The sequence below is a fragment of the Acanthochromis polyacanthus genome, chromosome 13, assembly GCF_021347895.1.
Source record: "Acanthochromis polyacanthus isolate Apoly-LR-REF ecotype Palm Island chromosome 13, KAUST_Apoly_ChrSc, whole genome shotgun sequence".
NCBI lineage: Eukaryota > Metazoa > Chordata > Actinopteri > Pomacentridae > Acanthochromis > Acanthochromis polyacanthus.
In genome coordinates this window covers 33,684,667-33,709,780 of record NC_067125.1, presented here as the reverse complement: position 1 = coordinate 33,709,780, position 25,114 = coordinate 33,684,667, and the positions used below count along the sequence as shown (strand labels likewise).

The window sequence follows — 25,114 nt, the reverse complement described above, 5'->3', positions numbered from 1 at the left end:
CATTAACATTACTATGTTTGTTTGTTTTTTACATCAAGCTCAGAATTTGCCATAAAAAGCTAATTTTTGGAGTGAGACAAATGCTACACAAAATTAAAATTTTATTGTAGGTAAGTCAAAACTAATTAGTGTAATCACTGCTATGTAACATGGCTAAGGGAGGTAGCACCAATTTGAGCTAAATGTTAACATCAGCATGCTAACGTGTTCATAGCAACATGCTGAGTTTAAGCATGATCACCATCTTAGCAAAGCTGAAGCTGATGGGGAGGTCATTCTTTGAAATTCTGTCTTAAAATAAAGTGGTGGACAGATGAAAATCTTGACCTGATGACCGGACTGGACAAAAATTCAGAGTAATTCATGCTATAGTTGAGGAGATGTTTGAGTCAGGATCAAAGTGGTGGATATATCAACGCTGGCAATACTCTCAGCATGCTACAAGCCAGACCACAAGAAACAAAGCAATGAACAAGAAAATCTGACTTTTACATCAAAAAAATGTATTTCAAATTTGTAATAATAAAATCAAGCAACATTCAAGACTGCAATAAAATAATGTCCTCGGAAATTCTCTGCTGAAAACATCCCAGAATTCAGAATACAGTGCATGGAGAGCAACATTTCTAACTCTGCAGTGCATTTAACTCTTCCCATTAACACCACCTTGTCAAAATAAGAACCTGTTTCACAGCATGAGACGTTAAGAGCTGCTATCATCAAAGTGTGGTCTTCAAAACCATTGTAAGGATGACCTTCTCCATGTAGCATAACATGAGGAAGTCTCCACTGACGGTTCCACAGCAAAATATATAAAAAGCTAAACAGACAAACCAATTTAATTGCATAACGGCTACATGAGAGCCAACGACGGACATCTGTGATTTGACCCAGTGCAGAGTGGTCAATCACACCACATCCATGCCGAGGCCCCTGGCGACCTCCGTCAGAGCCTGAACAGCTCCAGAAGTCCCGCTAACATCACGGTCCTGCTGTGATAGTCCTCCAGGCTCCTCCTCAATGTGAGGAATGGTGTTCATCACACAGTAGACAGGAGAGTCGCTGCCTCTGGGGCTGGGCTGAGACGACATGTCTTCGCCTCCAGAGAAATCTGAGGAGTACGAGGAGGAAGAGCTGGAGGAGGGCGAGGAGGATCCCGTCGGAGAGCTTCGGCTGCTCTCAGGTGCAACTGCAGTCCTCTTGTTCCGGCTGCTGGTTTTCTTACGAAGGCTCTGTGGCTTTGTGGCCATGTTTTTCATGATCTCCTTTGTCACTTCAACAGTCTCAAAACGCACCATATTTACTTTTAAGAAGCCGTCTACGTCCTTCCTGTATCTGAGGAAAATACATGGAACAACCACAGATAAAATTTCTAATTTAATCTTTACCAATCTTTAAATTACTCAAATTACATTTGATCCACAGTGAGGGCTGAAAAGTAGAGTGGATCTAAAAAAAATGCTTTAGTGAAAAATGGCTGTTACCACCGGTGGCTTACCTAAAGCGTGAATGTCCAGAAGGCCATTTAAGCTCATGCTTCTTACGAAGGTGGAGTGTGAGAGTGTAACACCAAGAAAAGACTTTATCACAGATGTGGCATTTATATTTCGACATCCCTCCAACCTGTTGGCGAATAGTATGAAGTAACATCAAGAAAAAAGCACCAGTGTAACTCAGCCACATTACAATAATTGGTAATGGTGATTGAAAGAGGTTCTATGGTTTATTTTGAAATAACAAACCTCATGGACCCTCTTGAAGTGGTAGCTCATGGTTGGGAATGTATGACAAGAATAATCACAACCCTCCACTGTACAGTGATACACAGTGCCCTCGTTGTGAACTTCTGTGTGCTTCTGAAGATCACGTTGGTTCTTAAATCTATTAAAGGAAAAGAAGAAAAAGACACTGATAAACAACTGATTCATTCAGACACCAGCCTTAAGTGACTGCTCATCTTTGTTTTAGTCTGTGCTGTATTCGTTTGCATTTTTTGTAGCATAATGAAAGTGCATTTTAGATCAGTTTGAAAATACACAAGAGACCCTTCAATACACATGACAATTGCTACAAACTAGAATTAATTTGTATTATCATTGTTTTGTAAATGATAAGATAAAGGTTTCAATAAAGAGGGTATTTTTGATACTTCAAAGATTGAGCTAAAACTTGCTTCTGTATGGAGTCAATATCACAGAGACTAACTGAAAATGTACATGAAAAAGGATTCAGAGAGGAGGTAGAACTCTAAAACTGACAGCTGTGAATGAATATTACTGTTACAGGCAACAATATGTTTTCCATTTTTCTATTTTATAAATTTAATTTGATAAACTGCCGCCAATTTTTTAAATAATATAATTTAATTGAGTGATATCCTTATGACACAGCAGTTAAAAAATGAATGTTTTATTGAAAGAGTTAAAACTTAATCCTGCTATTTTTAATAGATTAACACAAAGATGTAGTTTAAAGGTGGCTGTAACCATTTGACCATATTTGTTGTTGTCAACTGGATCTCTGATCAGCTGTTTTGCAGACCTACCTTTTGTCGCAGAAGTCACAAGGGTAGGGACGCTCATCACAGTGGCGGAATCGGATGTGGATCTTCAGAGCTGCTAAAGTGGTGCAGGTCATGTCACAGAAGGGACATTTGACCTGATTCACTGTGGGTAAAAAAAAAACAAAACAATAAGATATAATTAAATATAATACCTGTCAAACAGCTGACTGAAAACTCGTCTATATACAGATGAACACAGAGCTATTTGAGAAGCGAAATGAAGTTTATAGGATTTACAGAAAGTTTGCAATAATAAGACAGGTACATAAATTTGGGCACCCTTGTTGTTTTATTGATTTGAATACCTTTAGCACTAATTATTGGAACACAAAATTTGTTTGGTAAGCTCATTGACCCTTGACCTACATACACAGGTGGAGCCAATCATGAGAAAGAGTATTTAAGGTGGTCAACTGCAAGTTGTTCTCCTTTTTGCATCTTCTCTGAAGAGTGCCAACTTGGGAGCCTCAAAACTACTGTCAAATGACCTGAAAGCAAAGATTGTTCAACATCATGGTTTAGGGGAAGGATACAAAAAGCTAGCTTAGAGATTTTAGCTGTCAGTTTCTACTGTGAAGAACATAGTGAGGAAATGGAAGACCACAGGCACAGTTCTAGGTAAGGCCCGGAGTGGCAGGCCAAGAAAAATCTCAGAAAAGCAGAGGAGAAGGATGGTGAGAACAGTCAAACTCAAGCCACAGACCAGCTCCAAAGACCTACAACATGATCTTGCTGCAGATGGTGTCACTGTGCATCGTTCAACTATTCAGCGCACTTTGCACAAGGGGATGCTGTATGGGAGAGTGATGTGGAAGAAGCCTTTTCTGTGCACATGGCACAAACGGAGTCGCTTGAGGTTTGCTAAAGCACATTTGGACAAGCCAGCTTCATTTTAGAATAAGGTGCTGTGGACTGATGAACCTAAAATTGAGTTATTTAAACATAACAAGGTGCGGTATGCATGGTGGATGAAGAACACAGCATTCCAAGACAAACACTTGCTAACCACAGTAAAATCTGGTGGTGGCTCCATCATGCTGTGGGGCTGTGTGGCCAGTGCAGGTACTGCAATCTTGTTAAAGTTGAAGGTCTCATGGATTCCAGTCAGTATCAGCAGATTATTGCCAACAATGTTCAAGAATCAGTGACAAAGTTGAAGTTGCGCTGGGGCTAGATACTTCAACAAGACAACGGCCCTAAACACTGCTCAAATTCTAGTAAAGCCTCATGCAGAGGAACAAGTACAACGTTCTGGAATGACCATCTCAGTCCCCAGACCTGAATATTATTGAAAATCTGTGGTGTGATTTAAAGCGGGCTGTCCATGCTCGGAAACCATCAAACTGAACTGGGGATGTTTTGTAAAGAAGAATGGTCAAAAATACCTTCAACCAGAATCCAAACCCTCATGGGAACTATAGGAAGCGTTTAGAGGCTGTTATTTCTGCAAAAGGAGGATCTACTAAATATTGATATAATTTTTTGTTGGGGTGCCCAAATTTATGCATCTGCCTACTTTTGTTTAAATAATTATTGCAAACTGTCTGTGAATCCTATAAACTTCATTTCACTTCTCATATATCACTGTGTTTGTCTGCTATATGATATATTTAACTGAAATTGCTGATCTGAACAACCAGTGATTTATAAAGGAAAACCTTGAAAATTATCAGGGGTGCCCAAACTTTTGCAAACCACTGTATGATCAATTCCAGTCCCTTAGAAAATCCACGATGTTGATTCTATATAGTCAAAAAGCATGGTCTCTTTCAATATGGACAAGAAGCACAGAGACATATGCGTAAACATTCATCAACTTATCCTTGCACTATTCGATAACAAATGACAATCTGTTGCTGAAGGTCACTTGACGGGATCGGCGCCTACTGAATGATTGCTGAATTAATATTTTGTAAACTGTTGTTTTTAAGGTCACAAGTGAACTTTGAAAAACTTCTTTGATATTTCAGAATAAACAGACATAACTATCTTGATCAAGACAGAAATTGCATATAAAATGAGAATTTAACTGGTTCATATCTACTATACCAGGATTAAATTCTATTGTTACACCTTGATAAGACAAATGATTAAATATTAACTAGCCACATATGGTCACAAATTTAAGAATTCTCCTTTAAAAAATCCAATCAACCCAACCCTAAAAATGGAAAAATAACAACTATTCAGTGTTAAAACTGTAGGTGGTCATTACCATGCTGACGAATGTGGTCCCTCAAAAGTCTCTCACTGGAAAAGGCTTTTCCACAATGTTCACATACCAGCGATTCTGTTTGAAAAAAAAAGATGTACAGAAGTCAGCAATAATGCAATACATTTACAACAAAAACATCCTAGAAAGGTTTTCTGAGTCTCACCTATTGGCTCAGCCTGCCTGTGGAGATGGTCAAACAACTTTGTGTTGCTGGAGAACATGCTGCCACATGTAGGACAGGCTACGAGTCTCTCCTGAGTGTGGCTCCGCATGTGTTCTCTCAGACGGTACCTGATCTTGAAGAAGGCATCACAGCCTTAGACAGAAACATGAAACATCAGACTTAGCCAGAGCCGGTAAAGAAACATCAACATCTCTTTGAACTCCGCTCAACCAGTCCTACCTGCCCAGTGGCAGAAGAGCGCCTGCTGCTCCTGTGAGAGAGTCTGTGGCTCCGCACTTTCTACGTGATTGTCCACATGTCGGTAGAACCACTCAGGATTATTTAATGTACTCTGTAGGAAGATAAAAATCTAAATTCCTAATCAAACAGTTGTGCTATCTGTCACTTAATGACCATTAAATAACTGGAAATAAAAATACTTACATCACATTGCTCCCACTGGCAAACATAACCACTGGATCCTTCGGGGACCAGGTTGTTGCTGTGCACGCCTTGGTTGCAGCTCGGCAGGTCAGGACGGGACTTGAGCAGCTGTGACCCAACAAACTTGAGCTTACCGTGGTAGTTGTGGAAGTAGGCGTGGACCTCCAGCACTGTAGCGCTACCCATGGACAGAAATGAGCATCCATTCCAGAGGCAAGCATACTCATCTAAACAAACAGAGAAGAATTACTGCAATGTTATTACAAACTGTACACAGATGGCATTAATATTGGATGGCATATGGCTTGCTAATTAATCAAAAATGTTCTAGAACAGGCATGATCTTTAACAAAACAAATCTAAATGATTTCAGTAGGTTCAGTAAAGTCCTTTAGACAGCCTGCTGACTGGTCTTTTAAATGCTCGAAAGTCCAACAATATCTAACACAGAAAGTCACACAAATATTGAAGTAATTACAGCCGTGTCACAATGTGCATGTGTGGAAGAGCTGCAAAAATAACAGAAAAGACAAAAAGATTCGGTGTCGGTAATGTGGGTACAACGTAGAGCAATTCGAGGCTGCATATAAACAACATTATCAGAAACTCGTTGTGGTTGTGAGAGGAAACTATCACTTAATTTGATGACCTTAAAACTCAGCTATGTCCTACAAAATGACACAGAAGTTTTTATAATATGTCCTTCCATATATGGTTGGGGTGAGGCTTAAATTAGGTTACTGACAGGGGTTAGTGAGGTGAACAACTACTAACTATGTCTATTTATGCCTCATATGAGTTTAAATAATAGCAAACGAGATTATGATTTGGTCACAATGTGTTACTTTCTACTCCTTAACAATCTGTGCATGGGAATATTTGACAAAACATTTTGGAATTTGATATTTCATGTGTACCTACTACTATTTGGTACAACTACAACTAATGGAGCCATACACAACAGTTCTGCAATAAATCCTACCTTTGAGGATACAGTTTTTGCTTTGTCTGTTTAGAGAAGGTTTAAAGTCAAATGTATGGTCATGTTCGAGGTGGTGCTACTAAATTTTATGGCATTACATTAGCAGGTGTTTTGACTATTTTGTGCATGCTATTTATACTAGCGATGCGAAGCTAAATAACAGAAACACTTCTAAATAAATCAGTATATAATTCAACAGCACTGCAATCAGCATCTATGAAAAGTCTTTGCAAGTTTGTGTACCAAATGAAGTGGCCAATAAAGGCAAGCAAACTAATTTCCGCAATTCTATTACTGACATATGCTGACTGCTTATGTTTGCCTTGAAAGGTAGTGGTAGCTCACTAGGCTTGCACAACTAACTGAGTAATTGCTGTGAAGCTCTGGTTCCAGCTTCTTAGTGTGAAATATTTTGTGGTTTCTTTCCTCCTCTGTGACAGTAAACTAAATATCTTTAGGTTGTGGGTAAAGCAATACATTTGAGAAAATCCTCTTGGACTTTGGATAACACCTATAGTCATTTTTCTTACATTTTATTGACCAAATACCTAGCCGATTAATCAAGAATATCATCAGTGAATTACTCGATAACGAAAACAATAATTAGTTTCAACTTATTGCTCGCATACTGGACCAAAGGCTAGCATGTATACAGGTTTCTTACCTGTATACATGTATACATACTTACCCAGCTCCTCCAGGGTATCTTTATCTCCCAGGTAGTCCCTCAGATGAAGTGACATATGATCACTAAGCTGCTCCATGGTGTGGCCCTTGAAGTCACATGAATCCCACTCACACTTCACCTCAAAGTTGTCTAATCTCTTAGTTGCCATCATGACTGCACACTCCCAATCCTGGCCAGCTACAAAGACACACAAACACAAACTGTAACAAAAATAAAGACCTACATTTTGAGCTGCAGTATAGTGGCTAAAAAGCAGTTTCAATAGCCAGCAAACGATGCTATCTAGAGGGGCTCGAAACTAAAACACAGGTCAGTTTATATTTTAACGGTCAGGAGCTAAAGTTAGCTGGAAAGTGTTTCTTAACCAACTTATCGGTTGAAGTTAGCTGAAAACAGCTCGAATTTATCTTTTCTTTAAAAAAATAACCGCTTGCTAGTTAGCAAAGCCAGTAATTAGCTAGCAGCAGATTAACACCGGATTAACAAATTGAGTCAAGATAAAGTTAGTTTTGGCTAACAGTAACAACCGCTCAACCGGTCACCGGTTATCACTCTTTGCCGGACTTTTTCTAAACACGACGGACTTCAACACCTTAACGGGTAAATAGCAAACACACATTAATATTCTAACACTTGTGCTACAGGAGGTTTGGTGCAAGTTTCTTACAGATTTGATGCTACTTGGTGCAGCACTTTTGAGCTGTTAATTCTTCTTCCCTCCTCTCAGCTCGTTTGCTTTTGTTTATTTCCTGTTGGTCACCGCCACTCGTTCTTCTTCGTCGGTTATTTAAAACGAGCAACAACCAAGTAGAACACGACGCCATCTGCTGTCCCGGAGTGGTCCTCCATACCGGAGTCCTCCAGCTGAATAAAGACTGCAGTTTGTCTCAGTTAAGCAGAAAAATCCCAAATATTTGTCAGTTGTAGAGAATAGTGCAACAGCACAGTAAAAATATTGAGAACAGAAGTGATGGAGGAAATATTTATTAAGTTAAAGTGTTAATACAGCTAAATGCTTCGTAACGGTATTAAAACTCAAAAATATGCCTCTAAGTATGATATAGAATATTTTTAAAATAGACATCACAAAGTGCTTTAAAGACCAAAAAGAGGAGAATCAGGAAGACCAGTTAAAGAAAGTACACGACAGAAAATGCAAGATACAGAATTTCCATTTGAATAAATCAATACAACTAACACAAATTCATATAAATAAAATAATACATGTACCAAAAATGCCATATCACATAAAAGAAAAAGAAAGTAAATTAAGTAAATAAAATAAATAGCTAAGTAAATAAATTAGAGTAGCCCATTTAAAATAGTTGTCGTTGAGTAAGACTGGCCTTGGGAATTTATTAACGAGTTGAATATTAAATTTATGACCCCCTCTGTTATTTATAAAATGAATTTGTTTGAATAATTGAAATACTGTGGTTGAATTCAGCATTACAAAATTATATAAATTGCAGTTTTGCTGGACTCAGTTAAATAGTAAGGTACACAGTATTGTTGATTTTGGAGGTTTACTAACTGTGTTCTCAGCTTGCTCTGAAATGACAAGGCTGTTGTATTAACACATGTGAAGACATCCATACGGACAGCAAGACAAAATAACAGCATCACAGCCTAATTTTAAAAAACAGATTATTTTACTGCTCATTTCATTTAATGTAAGTCTTGTTTCCATTACAAATAATTAGGAATGATAATATTTCACCTGTATAGCATGCATGGAACACGTGCAATTCAAGGTGCTTTGACATTAAAAGATCAAATACAATAGAAAGGAAATCAATAAAAATAAATATAATACAAAAGAAATCAATAATAATAGATATAATACAAAAGCATAAATAACATTAAATAAATTGACAACTCATATCGCCGTAGATGATGTTAGAAGAAGGGCAGGTTAAGAAGATCTGTTTGTAAGTGTTGTTTAACACTTTCAAACCGATATCTTTGGGTAAGCTACTCCACAGCTTCAGAGAGTTACTAAAAGCAACCTTATCTCCAAAAACAGAGGATCTAAAGGCTCGTGACAGGATATAAGACAGCAGGGAACTTGTGAGGTAGTCTAAGCTGTTCAGAGATTTGTATAGAAGGAGAGGGACTTAAAAAGTCAATTCTATAAGATACAGGAAGCCAGTGTGGTGTTGCCAAGGCTGAAATGATGGGTTGACAATTTTTTGTTTTTTGTCAGCAGAATTTTGGATAACTTGCACCAAAAGCTAACAGGACACTTACAAAATAATTTGTTTAGTGTGACAAAAACGCACACTCAAATTATTCAGTTACTGTAATAAAAGAGATGCAAATACAGTAAATCCTCGCTTATGAGAAGCCGAAATGAAGAAATGCTTAGAACATTTTCTTAAAAAACCATTTAAGCATAATGTCATCATTCATTGAGACTGTTTTAATTCCAGGGTTTGACCCTGTCAGTGTCCCGTGGATTGCCATTGTGCTTTACTGAATTGAACTGACATGAATTAAGTCATTCATTGATCAGTTCAGCACTAATCTTAAATGCTTTTGTCTAGTTTAATCTATAGCAATGCATCATATTGTGTAAGCTCTTCATGTAAAGCTTAATTTATAAAACTGTTAGTTGTCAAATGAAAACAGTGGAGCAAAATAAGTATTGTAAAGTGTAAAATAGCACGAAATTTAAAAATATTAGAAACTTCAGTACAATTAGCTCAAATCTGTACTTAAATCTTATGTTTTGAGTGCATTTATTTTCATTGTTACAGACCACTACGGATCAATTATCCCAAAAGCACATTTCAAAACGGGCATTTGTGCCACAGCTAAGAACCTCTTTTTCTTTTATTTTTTTCTTTATGTCTTTTATCTTGGTGCTCCCAAACCGTAGATGTCCATGCCTAGTTTTACCTTTAATTGCCACTCTAAACTTCTTAAAGGAAGTAATAAAAGCTCTTCCTGTCAGGCCTCTGCCTCCAATCCATTGTTGAGCTCTCTATCTTATTTTATTTCACTTTAGCAGTGCCTGAGGAGGTCTGTAAACATGTCAAGATAATGAATGCATTGGATGTAATGAATTGTTTGTCTGTACATGTCGCCCTGCGAAAGACTGGCGGCCTGTCCAGGGTGTCCCCTGCCTTTGCCCTAATGAGGATTAAGCGGTGTATAGATAATAGACGCATGTAATGAATTAATGATGATGTGGTTTATACTGATAATAATTAAAACCTTTGTTGCCACATTTGTCTATCTAGTCTAGAATATTTCTTTTTAATCTTGTAAAAGTCATCTAAACAACCATCTCTGATCACCAAATAACCCTCTCTTCAATGCAGTTTTGCCAGCTGTAGTTGTTAATCATGACCTAAAGAATCAAACCATGTTGTACTTTCACAATTGCCATCTTGTGTTAAAAGGCTTCAGATGACATCAACAGTCTGGGACCAAGCAGGAAGAGAGATAATTGATGTCTGCCGGAATTAAATGTCCCATCCAGCCTGAGAACACCTTGGATGCCAATAAAAAGTGGAGGTTGAGCAGCAGAAGGAAACCTGAGCTCCTTTGCTTATCCTGCAGCCGCTTGACTTTTAGTACACATTCTCTTGCTGCTGTGAGATTTTGTGCACCTGATCCCCTCCACTAGAGGTCATGATTTGCTGACAATCAGCACCAGGCTGGCCAACGTCTTGCCTGTCTAAGAAATACAATATTTTCATGAGCCTGCATGTTTCCTAATGTGAAGTCAATATTACACAAATAAAGTCACGCAATATTTTACACTGGTATTCACAATTAAAGTGTTCACAAAAGCTGTCTATGATGCAATGAGCATTTTATCCTAATGGTGGATGCATTTGTGTCCAAAAACGGTCTGTGCAGTGCTTGGTTGGCCAAGCATTGTTGCTTCAGCATTAGGAAAATGGACTCCCAAGTTGTGCAATTTATTTCCTACGCAGTGAAAGTAGTGCATGAAATCTCAGTTCTGCCCTTTCAACACAAAATAAGCCGAAACCATAACCAGCCAGACAAGTCGTCTGGTGAGTGGGCAGAGCTTAGGCAGCGCCAGTGCCACTGCTGATATCTTATTCAATATTTCATGCTGCTCTGCAAACACAAGGGCCCAAAACAACTGAATTATTCATGCAGATTTATGTTGGGATGACTGATTCACAGGAAAAGTGACCACCAGCATCTAAAAGCACGAAAGACTGATAAACTGTCGTTTTCATCGTACATTTTATCCTCGCTTTCAATCAATTAAGACAAATCTCCTGTTTTCAGAGGAGACCATTTTACATGTGGTGCTTAAGCTGAAATGAAAAAGAGAAGGAATAATGCACAGATGGCAGATCATATTAGAAATACAAGCCGAGTTTTGAGGATGTGAGCATCTGCAGGACACTGTGAGGTGAATAAAACAGACATATGGGCCAGAAAAGAGTATTTTTCCTACAACCAGGTCAAGAAAGTGATGATGAAAGATACAAAATAGTAATTTATTATTCTTGATGACTGTACTTTATTTTAAATTTGCTTAGAAACAAATTCCATGTTGTTAGAAGACACCTGTAAACTCTATATATTTTTTTTATCTTCAAGTGTATATTTATGCTATAATTTTTCAAATGCTTGCAAGGAGAGAACAAGTTTCCTGTCTTTTCTTTTTACTTTTTGTCTTTACAACTTAAAAGTAAAATTAAAATAAGTGACATTTTAAAAAATACTTCTCAATCAACAACATTTTTTTTGCAGCTCTACAGAATCTTTTGTGAGATTTTGGGTGCCAATTCGCATATGTACATTTAACAAACACCAATTCCTAATACAAAGAATGCAACAACGCTGTAGATTCTGTATCATCATTTTAATCAGAGTTCATTCAGAGCAAGCTGAGAATACAAGCACAATATCACAACAAATCTGCAGCGCTATGACATCGTCATATCTTCACTTCACTCCGGTTCAACGCCACACGCAATCCAAACCAGACAGCATATACGATGAGAGATAATAGCACCAGGGTGTTGGAGTGCGTTGCAGCACTTCTAGTGGTTGGGCTAGACTTGATGTTAGCAGGCAGCAGGCTGAAGAGGTCAGACACGCAAAAACAAAAAGACCTCTCCCACTCATTCATTCGCTCACACAGAGAAGCTTAAACTGGAAGCAGACTCACGGTGGCTCGACTTCCCCCTCACACGCTGCAGCCACTTTAGCCGCTGAGGGTTTAACGGTAGACGAGGTGTGTTTTACAACCAGAGAGGAGGGGAAAGGCTGGGCTGTGATGACATTTTTAGTTCAAAACACTTCATGTCAAGCTCACGATGAACACGTGATTTTTTTTTTTTTTCAAGACAGCAGCATTGTCAAGAGCTGAACTTTAAGTCCTGGCCCATTCCTTTGTCCTTCAACACCTGGAGAGATCAGCCCCATTCAGAGTGAGAATTGTTGAGTAAATATGATCCTTTTTTTAGGCCTATATGCATCTTCTATTATTTAGCACAACTACAGCGTCACAGATCAGGAGAGGGGTGGAGTACGGTGCCACATAATACTGCGTCATGATCAAAACTGCAGTATTCTTTTTAAATTAAAGGATCTCCATATGTTTGTGGGTGAAACCATATTGCTGGTGTGTTTATTTTACAGCTTGAACAGCCACTAGACTATGATTTTACTTACTGTATGTGACTTTTGGTGTGATCAGAATCTATTTCTACACATGCATTACATTTGAAAAGGTCTTTCCCCCTATACATTTATCTTTAAATGGCTCAATTTACAAGCTAGAATGTGACTGTGACATATAGTCTGCTAAAAATGCTGCTACCTCAACCAAAAAACAGGGGTCTTACATGCAAGCTGTAGCAATTATATTACAGTTAATTTGGTTTCTTAGCAACCAAACTGATGAAACCAGATATCATCCAGAACAATGAAATGAAAACCAGGACCATACAGCGGAGGCACTGTAATTAGGAAACGCAACCTTAAAACAGATTTTGTACTTTCACAAAACCTTTCATGTGATCCAGTCTCAGAGAAAAATCCTCTCCTTGACAATTTTTACAATCATTTTAATAATGATCTCAATATCATCCATTCAGACAAAAAGGTAAAAATGCCCTTTCATACACATACGGCATGTATACCGATGGCTCCTTTTAAAGTTTGACGTCAAATAGAACTCATATAAACAATGTGCAAATCATGTGCTCAATAATATAAAGCGGTTCTGTGCACCAAAAATACAAGGAATCACACTTTCACGCCTTCACATACTCACACGCATAGTTTACAGTGAAATTAATTGCATTATTCTAAAAGCTCAAAATCAGTGCCCATTTAAAGGTGAACAATATATGACAGGACGGCAGAAACAACAGGTGAGGAAACAAAACCAAAGGGAAGAGATTTGCGTAATTCATCACGTAGCTTTTGATCGTGCACATCAAAGTGCTGAGCTGCTTTTTACTGTTTCGCTTCTGCCAGTCTGTTGCTGATCTCTTTGCTCTTCTTTGTGACGACTCCTTCTGGTTTGGGTTCTGAGGCACCTGAAGAAGGCTTCTTCTTGGCAGACTGGGAACTAGAAATCTGCTTCTCTTTAGCTTTTTTCACCATCTTCCCTGTTGTTGTTGTAGGTGTCTTTTTTGGTTTGGTGCGAGACACTGGTTTGTCCACCTGAAAGAGATCAGAGGTGAAAAAACTGAACGGACGTTTGATATTGTGGGAAATGCACTTATTTGATTTCTTGCTAGGAGGAATCAAAGATTAATACCATTCTCCGGTGCATATATTAGACATGAAGCTGCAGCCACCACTAGATTAGCTTAACTTAGCATAAAAGCTACAAATCAGGCTAGTATAAGATGATTGCTAAAATGGCTCTGCAAAAAGGTTAAAAAACAAGGTTTTACAGGAGGTTATGTGAATTTCTTGGCCAGGATCAGTGACTTTGCATGGAATCTTTGCATGACAGCAAGAGTACTGAAAGTTTCTAGTCTTTGTGCTAAGCTAAGATACCTAACTGGTGGCTATGGCTCTGTATTTAACAGATACAAGGATGGTATCAATATACTCATTTACTCTTAGCAAGAAAACTGCAAAGTGTATTTCACAAAATGTAAAATGTTTCCGTTAAATGTTCACTTTACTAATGAAGATTATAAATCAAGCCAAGGATCTATTTTATCATGCAATACATACCTTCTTATTATCCAGTTGCTTAACATAATACCAAGCAAATGACACCATATGCTACAGGTGATATTTGCATGATGTGGTTAGTGCAATGAAGATAAAAGACAGAAAAACAGCACAAAAGGTGTATTTGTGCCTTTCCTTCAATAGAACAGTGGCTCGTGCAGTTTCTCATTAAAATCAACCTTTAAAGAATATATAGCATACAAAGTACATTGTTTATATTAGTATATGATGTTAGTTTTACGCTTTAAAGAATGAAATATTTTGGAACAACCATTAATAGTGGTGGCATAAACCTAGAGGTTCGACAAGCAGGCTTGCAACTCAGGGGATGTCTGTTTCAAATCTTAATACCAGCTAGGAAAATGTGGGTGCAGAGATGAATGTAGCCCAAAGCAAGGCACTTAGCTCCTCTCTGCTCTGGAGGAGTTGCCATAGCAATAAGAGACTGATGGAAGAGCTCCCAATATCTAAAAATGAGTCGGTTTCCAGCAACAAAGTTGCAAAACATGCTCAACTTTTGCTGAATAAATAAACCTTATACATCGTAAGAGATGACAGAAAAGCTGCTTCTGACAGTAGAAATGAAGGGCTCTATTTCTGAGACAAAAAGGCTGCTGGTGCAAAGTAGTTTGGGTGCAGGGAATGGCAAATCTTTTTTAGAAATTTTGTTGCCACAGACAGTTAGTCAGTGTAGAGTTGTGAGAAATAAAACAACCATGTTATGAGTAAAAACACCTGAAAGCAATTGTGTCCAGGCATTCACTATATTGTCAAAATTTACTCATTTTCAGTACACATTCTTAATGTTGTGGACCTTAAATAATGATATTAGACCTTAATGGCTCTCACACTGGGCTGCAAACTGCTACTACAAACATCTGACTAAAGCAAAAAGAATAATATCATTTGCAAAAAAGTGTTGCCAGTGCCAAAATCAAAAAAGCACTGCATTACTTACCACTGCCATTGGTACATATTCTACTGTTCTTCTCTTTCACTTGTATGTAGTCTAATTCATGGTCAACCATTGGGTGCAGACAGGGAAGAACAAAATGTCATTTTGCCAAACGTAATTTGCACCAAACAGTGTCACCAAAATAGAGCCTTAAACAAATGAGGAGAGGTTTTTGTTCTTGTTTACCTCCACTGATGCAACAAATCCTTCTATTTTGCTTTGATTCTTAGCTGATTTACAAGGTAGCATCTCTGCTCCATTGTGTCTTCTGTTGATTTATCCATCCACCCTCTTATATAATCCTGTGATCAATAGTTGAAACCACTGATCTCCACAAAATATGGTGGCTGGTGCAGACTGAGAGGTGGGAAAACAGTGAGAGTATGTGGCTGATAACTCTGGGAGGATTGCATCTGGCAGCTGGGTGATAAATGTGACTGACTGGCCAAGATGCATACTGTGTGCGCATGTGTGTCTACAGTATGCACGTCTGATTGATCTGAGGTCAGCATCCATGCCTTCTAGATAAAAACAGAGAACACACCTGACTACAGCAGATTTAGAACAGAGCTGCTCTCAGTCTCTGAGAAGTCCTACAAGAACGAGAGAGGGAGTGGCCATATGAACACACTGCTAGACACAGTATCAACCAATTAAAACCAGTTGTAGTCTGAAATGTTGATTACATGCACGCAAATACTAGTGTATGTTAAGAAAATCTCCAAATAAAGACCTAGGTGAATACAGGATGTAGTCATTTACTGCAATAGTCCAAAGATGGGATACTACATGTAAAACATTTTCAGTATTAGTATGCACAGGTTACCGAATAACATAATATTTTAGTTAAACATTTTATGGACATTTAACTATGACAAATGGTTATTTGATTATTTAAAAACGTTGTGTATTAGGATATAGTTGTTTAACAGTTGGTGTGTATAATAAAGCAGACCACCAATCACCTGCCATTAGACCAGGACATAATCTGGTTATTGTGTATAATAAAATTAAATTTATAGAGCAGGAGCTTTCAGTAAGCAAGCAAATACTAACAGCAGGGTTAATCAAGCTTTAGGTATTGATTGGTTTTAAATGAATGAGGGTTTGGCTCGTATTCACATGGGTGCCCTGAAAATACGTGACTATACAAGTATACAAAATGCAGAATCAACGGATATGCCAAAAAGGAAGGCACTGCTGTATTTAAGTCAGAGTGGAGACTAAATTCACTGGATGTGGGTGTGGTGTGGACTTCCTCTCACCTTGGCCGGCTCCTTGCTGGGCTCACTGTACAGGCTGCGTATCCTCCGGCGCTCCACCATCTTGTTGTCGGCCGGCTGAGCCTTCACCTGCTCCCCCTTGAACGTGGCGCTGTAGCTGGTTTCCAGACTGGTCTCCTCCTCCGGGGGTTTGTACTGAGACGGAGCTTTTATGGGCTTCACTGGCTTCACGTCTTTATATGCTTTGAACTCAGTCCTACGATCAATGGAAAAAATCAGACAAAGATGGTTGTAGCACTGCAAATTATGATCATTTTCAACATAGATTATTCCAAGATCAAACGTCTAAACTAGAAAAGCACTCAGAGAGTGCAGACCTCTGCCAAGGATAGAGAGGAAAACAGGAAACCCATGCAGTAAAGGATCATGAGCTGGAATCAAACCTGCATCTCTGACACAGTTCTGTTTACGAATCACCTTCTTAACCAGCTGAGCTATCTGGACACCTTGCTCATATTTGTTGGACGACATACTAACCTATGATGTTTTTTTGTCATATTTTGGACCACATACTAAAACATACTAAAACATTCAAAGTGATCCAGAATCCAGGGTCCTTTCCGGATTGCCACCAAAATTAAATCAGCTCTTCCTCTTACCATAGTCTACATCCCCTCAAAATTCCATGTGAATCTGCCCAGGCGTTTTTGAGTTATCTTGCTAACAGACAGACAGACAGACAGACAGACACACAAACGGTGTCACATAACCTTCTTGGCGGAGGTAATCATTGAATCTTCATTGTAGAGAAAACGAGAGCAGGCAAAGTTTGTCATTTCTCCTGAAAATTACTATAGGGAATAATTGAAAAGTATGTTGCTCTTTAATTTTTGGTCAAACTAACTACTTAATCCAGTGTAAATCTAGTTTATTACCATGCTAATCTGTCCATATGAATGTTTTTATATGCAAGAAGACATGATGTGAGTGAAATAAGTGGAGAACACAAGTAACAGCCAACTTCAAACTGCAGTCTCAAAAACACGGATTAAGACTTCCAGGGTTTCGTACATCACAAACCTGAGGAACCAATCCCGCCATCTTGCAGCACGGGGGGTACGGACCCGTATCCGTAGTCCACAGGCTACGGATACGGGTCCGTACCTCTAGCAACAACCATTCTTAATACAAGATCATTTTCGTTCATTCATTTCTCCATGTTAACCAACTGCTATTCTTGGCAGTAATGTCAAAATTTGATCCTTATATTGTACTTTCTAAGCTCTGTTAGAGCTGGCAGGACAGTATGCAGTTACTATGTTTTTCCCCACAGTTCACATGGACAAAAAGTTTTAAAAAAAATCAAAACTCATGAGCTTTTAACAACTTTCACATAAGGATCACACTTTTTATATTATTATTATAGTTATCAATATTATTATTATTGTATGTCATGGCAGATTTGGTAAAAATCAACTAAAGTTCTCTTTTGTGGATCTTGAAGATGCTTCACCTCTCATGCAAAAGTCCCCTTGACTTCCAGTTTCTTTATAAAAAATTGCTGCTATTAATATAGTTTTATTATTCTAATAGTAAGAGATTTGTGTATTCTATTTAGTGAAATTATAGTTGCCACTGTTTTTCATCAGGGGTAAGTGTGTTTTTATTATTTACTTACCTCAAAGGTCCAGGTTTCTATTGATATAGAATATGAGATAATAGAAGTTAATAAATTTCAATAAATACAGTCTTTGAAGCTGCTCTTCTGCACCATTGCTTCTAAATATTAGTTGAGCATTTGATAATTTCTGAATACTATGTATTTGTGCATCATTGTGTTTATCTTTGTCATTGGTTCCACCTCAAAGTGGAACCAGAATCAAACAAGTCGTTTTTATCTTGCATGTTTCCTCCACACGCGCAGTCAATTCAATTTGGAGGAAGCCTGCGCAAGAGAAACCATGTTAAGACACACATGATTACATTCAGACCCTTTTAGTGGCTTTACTCATTCATGGGCTCCAGCATTGATTAGGGAGTACTCTCAGGAAGGATAAGGCAGGAAAAAGAAATCAATAATGCAACCTTTATCTGTGGCAATATCGGTTGGCTTTTTGGATATCACTTGAGACTGTAAGGAGAGATCCGGCAGTTCCAAATCTCCTCTGGTGATCTTTAAATGAAGCTTTGTCACCAGTCAAACCAGTGTGGCGTTCAGGGGCTGCTTCTGTGGGAGTATTGTTAACTGAAATGCTCTCAGAGATGTTGCATGTTTCCCATTGTAAAGTCACAGCAGAGTCACAGCTTAGAGTAAGTTAAGGACACATGTCTGTTTCCTCTAGCAGCATGCACAGCAATGGTTCACTCTTTCACACTTACCTGTAGCTGCTGGAGGTGGACATCACCTCCTTTATCTGTCTGTTAACAGCGTCTGCAGCCGCTCTGCCTTTCCTCTGCTCTGCGCTCACATCTGCAGCCATCTGTCCCTCCGTCTTCTCACCTGTTTTCCTCTCCGCCGACTTTTCCCTCTTCACGCTTCTCTTCGTGGCCTCCTTGGTCTCCTTCTCCTGCATCTTCTCCTCGATCTCGCTCTTCTCCACGCCGCTCTCAGCCTCAGCGGCGGCGTGCTCCAGCTTGCCGCCCCCTGCGCTGGAAGTGGGGCTGGGTTTGGGGATCCACGGGTGGTCGTGCTTCTTCGGTATAGGCCAGGGCTTGTAATCCTTCCTATACTGAGTTTCGTTGTTGAAGGGGCCCGTGGAAGGCTGGTACTCGTTCCGGGGCTTGCAGCTGGGCTCGGGGCGCACTCTCCACGCCTTGAAGTCTTGGCGCATGACGGACGCAGTAGAGCCATCTTTGCCCGCTGCGGCACCCGTCGCGGGCGGTGCCTTCCCAACCTCCTGCTCCCCAGGATGGGGCTGGGTTTCTATGGCAATGGCACCGGCCTTCTTCTGCCTCGGCTGCGGGTGATGGGGCAGATGCTGCACGTCGGCCACATCGGAGTATTTGGTGAAAACCAAAGGCACCGCGATGTCCGCTTTATCCAGCTCCGTCCAGAAGCGGTTGATGCAGCAAGCGCGCGTAATGCAAGGCCATGCCATGATGTTTGATTCAAGGAGGCTGGAATAAAAAATGTGGGATAAATACTCACAACTCGAGTCCTGCGTGATTCTTTTTTGTCCAGTCAGGGTTATTCCTCCGTTATGTAATTCAGTATCTTTGCATCCACGCCTCCCTCTGTCTCTCTCCTCCTACAGGATATTTGTTCTCACTCAAGTTTAAGACTTTGGAGCTAGCCGTGGAGCACACATTGCTGTCTGCTTTGCGCATCAAAGCGACCCCACCCACATTTGTGTGATGCTTCCAGAGATGCCCGGGGTCTGCACTGGGAGTTGGCACGGTGAACTATCACCTGAGCTCGTCACCGTCTGGCCAGCAGGGAGGAAGCAGGAGGAGGAGACACAGTTTAACCCCATGCTGCCATGTCAGAAACTGTAAAACTACAGTGGATGTAACAGAAGCCCATTGTTCCATTTTAGAGGAAATGGCCGAGAATGCAGCTGAGGCTCAGAACAAGGAAAATCAAAGCTTGATTGTGCATCAAAATGAGTCAGACATTTAGATTTATTTGAGATTTCCCTTTGCATATTAGAATGCAACCCATATTTTGAAAGCATGCAGCTGAAAAAGAAGTATATTCCGGTAAAAAAGCTGACACAGTTATGCCTTATTTTTTTGTTCTACACCAAGTGTTTTATTAAAGCAACATTTTTGTCAAATCTGACAACAGTACAAAACATTTGCTGCTATTATAATACACATCCAAATGGTATTTTCCTCATTCAATTGATCAAAAGCTATTTTAATCCATCAAAGAGGTGAACCTTCAACATGCTTGTTCTTTATACTGTCTAAAATCTGTCACGCTAGCAGGATAAGTCTTTAAATTATTTAAAAAACGCTTCCTGTTCAGCATTATTTCAGGGATGCTGCTGATTTTGATGTAACTGCTCCCTCTTGTGCTCTTCCTGCTTCACAGTCAGTAAAACCTCGCAACTGAGACGTCTGCCTCCATCATGTGGTCCGAATGAAAAGCACAACAGTGAAAACAGGCCAGCAGGTAATTTTCAGCAGGAAAACCGGTTCACTTAATTTTACAAAGATAAATGGAGAAAAAAAACTGCTTACAAAATACTTTCCTGAACAAAGAATCATTACAGAAGAGGCTGGACTAGGAGCCGAACAGAACTTGGAATATTTACAGATCATCCCCCAGACACAGTTTTGTGGTTCTTTGCAGTTTACAATTGAGTCTTTCATGAAGTGCTGAGAATTAGTTTTCTTGCAAATCTGCAAGTTCAACTGCAGTGCATGAATTAGCTGCAGTGCATTTAAATACACAATCAGTTTGACTCCAGTGAGATGTCACCAATCACCGCTTCACAGCTCCATTAAAATAAACATACATCGAAACATACAGCTGTACGGACGATGTCTTTATTCATTTGGTGGCATCTTCCTCGGTTGCTTCATCCAGCTTGGCCTCACCTTCAGGATCGTCCTCTACATACAATCTGCAGTATTTGTCCACCATGACGTCCAGATCATGTTTGACATGAGTGTTAACGTTCAGCACCGCCAGACTTTTGTTCCACTGCTTAGCCGGCATGCTGTCAAAATAAGCCTGCAGACGCTCGCTCGCCGTGTCGCTTTTGTTCTCCTCCAGCTTCAGCACTGGCAAAGCCGAAAGCACCTTGAGGAAGGAGTTGACATTGGGAAAGAACTTGACGTCTGGGAGCTGCAAGGTTTCGTGGATGGTAGTGGGTAGACGCACCTCTTTGCCTCTGTGCTTCCACTTGATCCTCCAACAGTGAAGCTCTGCGGGAAGCGTGTCGGGGTTGGGGAGGTCGTTGCGGTAAACGTCTGCGTAGTTCTCCTCTGTGGTGTTGAACTTCATTTGGCCCATGACAGCTGGAACCAGCGACAGGCACTTGAGAGCTTTGAGGTTGGTCTCACAGAACATGTCCTCCACCTCCTGCATGACGCCGCGGATTACAGCCACCGTCACATACTCTTTAAAATACGGCTCTGCTTGGATTTCACCCATATCGGCCGCTCGCTGTTTCCGAAGGAACAGCCTCGGGATCTTCACAGGAATGTCCATCACAGTGGCCACGCTCACCGCCTCCTCAAACCAGAACTCATGGTAGACGTCGATGTTGTCATTGACCTCGTTGAGTGAATGCAGGACAGCTGTTAGACTGTTGGCAGCAAAAAACACATCAAGCGTTTCCCCTTGGAGGTTCCTCCCAAAAGCTCTGGTGAACGTCAGAACATTCTTTAAGATGACGATGGTGACAATGACCTCAAAGTCAGCAAGAGTTTCTGCTATCGAGTACGCATCAGACGTGACGGAACCGACAAACTTTCCATCATCATTGTCCCGAATAACGTCCAAGCACAGCAGCAGTGGCGGCAACATATCTACCAGCAGGTCAAAAACATTGTGTTGCTCAGTCCAGCCTGAGCCACAAGCTTGTTTTAGGGTCGTTCCTTTCTCTTCATTCTTCTGGTAGTGAATAGAGATCGCCTTCTCCAGCTCTTCCTGAGTTAATGGGGTTCTAAAGAAAGCACCGATCTTCCTCATGGTCTCCATGACAACCTGGACATTGGGGAAAGGGAGGCTGTTGGCCAGGTGGATGTTCAGGGCCATATGGGAGCAAGGCATGTGCAGTGCCAGGGGATACTTCTCCATCAGCAATACTGCTACAGCTTTCATCTTGGTGGTGGAAGTCCCAGTGGCCTTGTGGGCCTGACCACGACAGTCCTCCATGCTAAGCCCCCAGCGGTCGGTCAGCTGGGCCTCGAGCCTTTCTACCAGCACAGGCTCATCACCATCAAATGGCACAAAGTCCAAAAACTCCTCTCGAAGGACATTTTGCTGATTCACATAGCGTAAAAACAGAGGCAGGTGTTTCTCGCTGGCAAATTCAACAAGGTCACCCGTCACCAGGGAGAAGAAGCGACTCTCTCTCACCTCCATTAACATCTCCTCCCTTACTGTGTTCTCACAAACATCCAGGAGCTGATTCTGCTGGGCGGCAGAAAGGTATTCTGTGTTTACCGCTGTTGCCTCAAACCGCTTCGTCAAGGCTTCATCTCCAGCATTCATGCGGTAATCTAGGAGGGCCTGGAGGTTGTTGGACTTGAGCTCACCTTCAGGTATTTTATCAGCCACTAACGGGACACCTTGCTTTCCTAACATGACCACAACCTCAAACAAAGACCGCAGGTATTCACGAAACTCCTTCTCTTCTGTGGACAGCTGAGGTTCATCATCATTGTTGCCTGTGCCATCATCAGCACCATCATCTTTTCCAGAAGAAAGCTGATCAGTTGAAGATGCCACTGAGGAGACAGATGGAGAGGCAAGAAAGGAGCAGTGATCAATGTCAGCAAATGGACACTGAAAAGAACTGACATTCAAGTATTTATGACAACAACCGATTTTTCGAACCACTTACATCTTCTTTCTTTCATCCTCCTTATATCCTCATCGGTCTGAAATTAAAAGTAGAATTTATTTCAAAAAAGTAAAACAACACTCGATCAAATGTATTTGCGTGAAAACAACCCTGAAAAGAGACCAAAGGTCGATTAACAGCTTCTTACAAGTTCTTTAATCCGCTTGCGATGTCTGGTATGAGGATTTTTTAAATGGCTTGTTAGATCAAATATGGTTGGAATGGCTGTGTCCTTCAATACAGTCCGGTAAGGGCTCTGGAAAGCAATAAATCACATCAGCAATTTAGGAGTTGCACATTTCTGAAAAAATATGCGGAAATATGCTGCCAGAAAAAAAAGAACAACAGGAATCATGTAATACTCACTGTTTTGCACACCATGGCAGGGTCGAAGTGTTTGGCACATAACCTATAGTGCTTATTCAACTGGTCTGATGTTTTCGCCTCCAGATCTGCTCTGCGGCAGTTCTCTACCCAGATTCTGCATCTAAGGGAAAAAAAATCATTTGCTAACTCCATTTGAAATTTGAGATACATGAGGGTCACACATGCATGTACAGGTAAAAAAGACAACACGCATGAGTTAAGAAATAGAGCATTTGTTTTAAGCTGAATTTCTAACTGTAAAAGTAAGTGTAGTGTTTCCTATCATCAGTGTATTGCTATTATGGCTGAAAAATATATTGTTTTTGCATCGACATTGGGATGTGCACATGTGCAATAACTGCATGGCATGAGGTGTGAAGTATGGCAATTTAACCCTAAACACATCGTGTCACACCTCTTTGCTTTATACAAAAAGCAATACAGCTCTCATTCTCTTTGACTAATCTACAGAAGAAGTCTGATTAAACATAATTTACTCCAGTTTAAGAGTTCTTAAGATAGATGGAATATGTTTTCTTTATTTACAAGACAGAGTTTGTTGCCATGTAAGCCTCACATGTGCACAGAAAAATGAGGGAGAAGCAGGAGAGACATTCTTAAGTCAAGATTTCATTGCAAAAAGAAATGCAACTGCAGCTGTATAGAAATAAACAATGTTATAGTAAAGAAGATGTTGTTGATCAAAAACAGGTACTTTGTTAGAAGCATCTTGCAATTGTTGCCACTACATGAAGAAACATGACTAATTTCTTAGACGATGTATGTCAGCATCACAAAGTATAATGAGGACAAAGCCGAATCAGAATGCTGTCCACAACAACAAATCTACTTTGGATGCCTTTCCTAATGATACACCATATGAAAAAGGTTCAAATTGCCTTTTATCAGGTTTTGCAAAATGTAATTATTATTTTAGGAAACATTTCCACCAGTCATCTGGTATAAATTGGTGCATATTCCATATCACAACATATATTGTAGCAAAACTAAATATTGCAATGTCACTTTTTTCCTAATACTGTGCAGCCATAGTTGTTATGATTGAAGCTAACACAACATTACATAGAAGTTGTCATTATTAGGATGTAGGTTACTAGAGTATCTGGTTTACCTACCAAGTGAGTTAGTGTTAAAAATCAATCTAAAACAGAGTTTAAAAGTAAGCTAGGGTATACAGCACAAATACAACAGCTGAGATAAGCAGAGATAATTTAGAACAATCCTGGTATGACAGGAAAAGTCAGCAGTATGCCTTACAAGAGGTAGTAATAATAACATTTGGACTGTTACCATTTGTCAGTTTTGTCATTTTAGTACTGCTCTGGCTAAGAAATCGCACAAGGTTCACTGTAGTTACCTTCACACTCAAGTTTGTTAAGATGGTTAACATTAAATATAAAGCCTTACCTCTCTGGGTCCCGTGGAAACCGAAAAAATGCCAAATCTGACTGAGTACTCTTTCGTGTACAGTTTGGGGCCGCGCAAAAATTCGGCATGCTTCAGGCTAGACAGTTAGCTTAGCTAACTTAGCTGACTGTTACCATCTGCTATCCTCAACTGTTTTTGTAAGGAAGTCCAGGGGGTGTTGGTGATTTGTAAAACTAACAAACGACTTACATAGCCGCAAAAAGTGCCTTATCGACGTTTCCGTGAACGATTACCAAACAGTTCAGACTGCAAAAATATTACATTCACAACGGTTGAGTTTGGGGCTGACCGTTTTGCAGGATGATGTCCCGCCCACGAGGTACCTGATTGGAGGCGACAAAAATGACAGCG

At 40.0% G+C, this 25,114-nt stretch overlaps 3 protein-coding genes across 4 annotated transcripts; all 3 read right to left on the bottom strand.

Annotated features, from left to right (window-relative positions):
* Positions 1-482: 482 nt before the first annotated feature.
* Positions 483-7,853, bottom strand: zgc:112083 (uncharacterized protein LOC550461 homolog). Its single transcript, XM_022210638.2, has 10 exons — positions 7,723-7,853; positions 7,056-7,232; positions 5,386-5,612; positions 5,182-5,293; positions 4,942-5,094; positions 4,779-4,853; positions 2,546-2,666; positions 1,743-1,881; positions 1,499-1,623; positions 483-1,335 (listed from the first exon to the last, which is right to left on the bottom strand). Exons 2-10 carry the CDS (start codon positions 7,204-7,206, stop codon positions 909-911), a joined length of 1,530 nt encoding a protein of 509 aa, XP_022066330.1. The 5' UTR covers positions 7,207-7,232; positions 7,723-7,853; the 3' UTR covers positions 483-908.
* A 4,042-nt stretch (positions 7,854-11,895) lies between these two features.
* On the bottom strand, positions 11,896-19,867 carry map6b (microtubule-associated protein 6b). Of its 2 annotated transcripts, XM_022210631.2 has the most exons (4): positions 18,807-19,867; positions 16,470-16,683; positions 15,749-15,797; positions 13,603-13,724 (listed from the first exon to the last, which is right to left on the bottom strand). In XM_022210631.2, exons 1-3 carry the CDS (start codon positions 19,523-19,525, stop codon positions 15,753-15,755), a joined length of 978 nt encoding a protein of 325 aa, XP_022066323.1. In that variant the 5' UTR covers positions 19,526-19,867; the 3' UTR covers positions 13,603-13,724; positions 15,749-15,752. The 2 variants fall into 2 exon arrangements, with proteins under 2 accessions (XP_022066322.1, XP_022066323.1); XM_022210630.2 differs by lacking the exon at positions 15,749-15,797 and having other exon boundaries at positions 11,896-13,724; positions 18,807-19,864.
* Positions 19,868-20,151: 284 nt separating this feature from the next.
* On the bottom strand, positions 20,152-25,098 carry thap12b (THAP domain containing 12b). The gene is made up of 5 exons (XM_022210629.2): positions 24,743-25,098; positions 23,315-23,435; positions 23,097-23,204; positions 22,949-22,985; positions 20,152-22,832 (listed from the first exon to the last, which is right to left on the bottom strand). The coding sequence occupies exons 1-5, from the start codon at positions 24,829-24,831 to the stop codon at positions 20,926-20,928; spliced, it is 2,262 nt and encodes a 753-aa protein (XP_022066321.1). The 5' UTR covers positions 24,832-25,098; the 3' UTR covers positions 20,152-20,925.
* Positions 25,099-25,114: the final 16 nt, after the last annotated feature.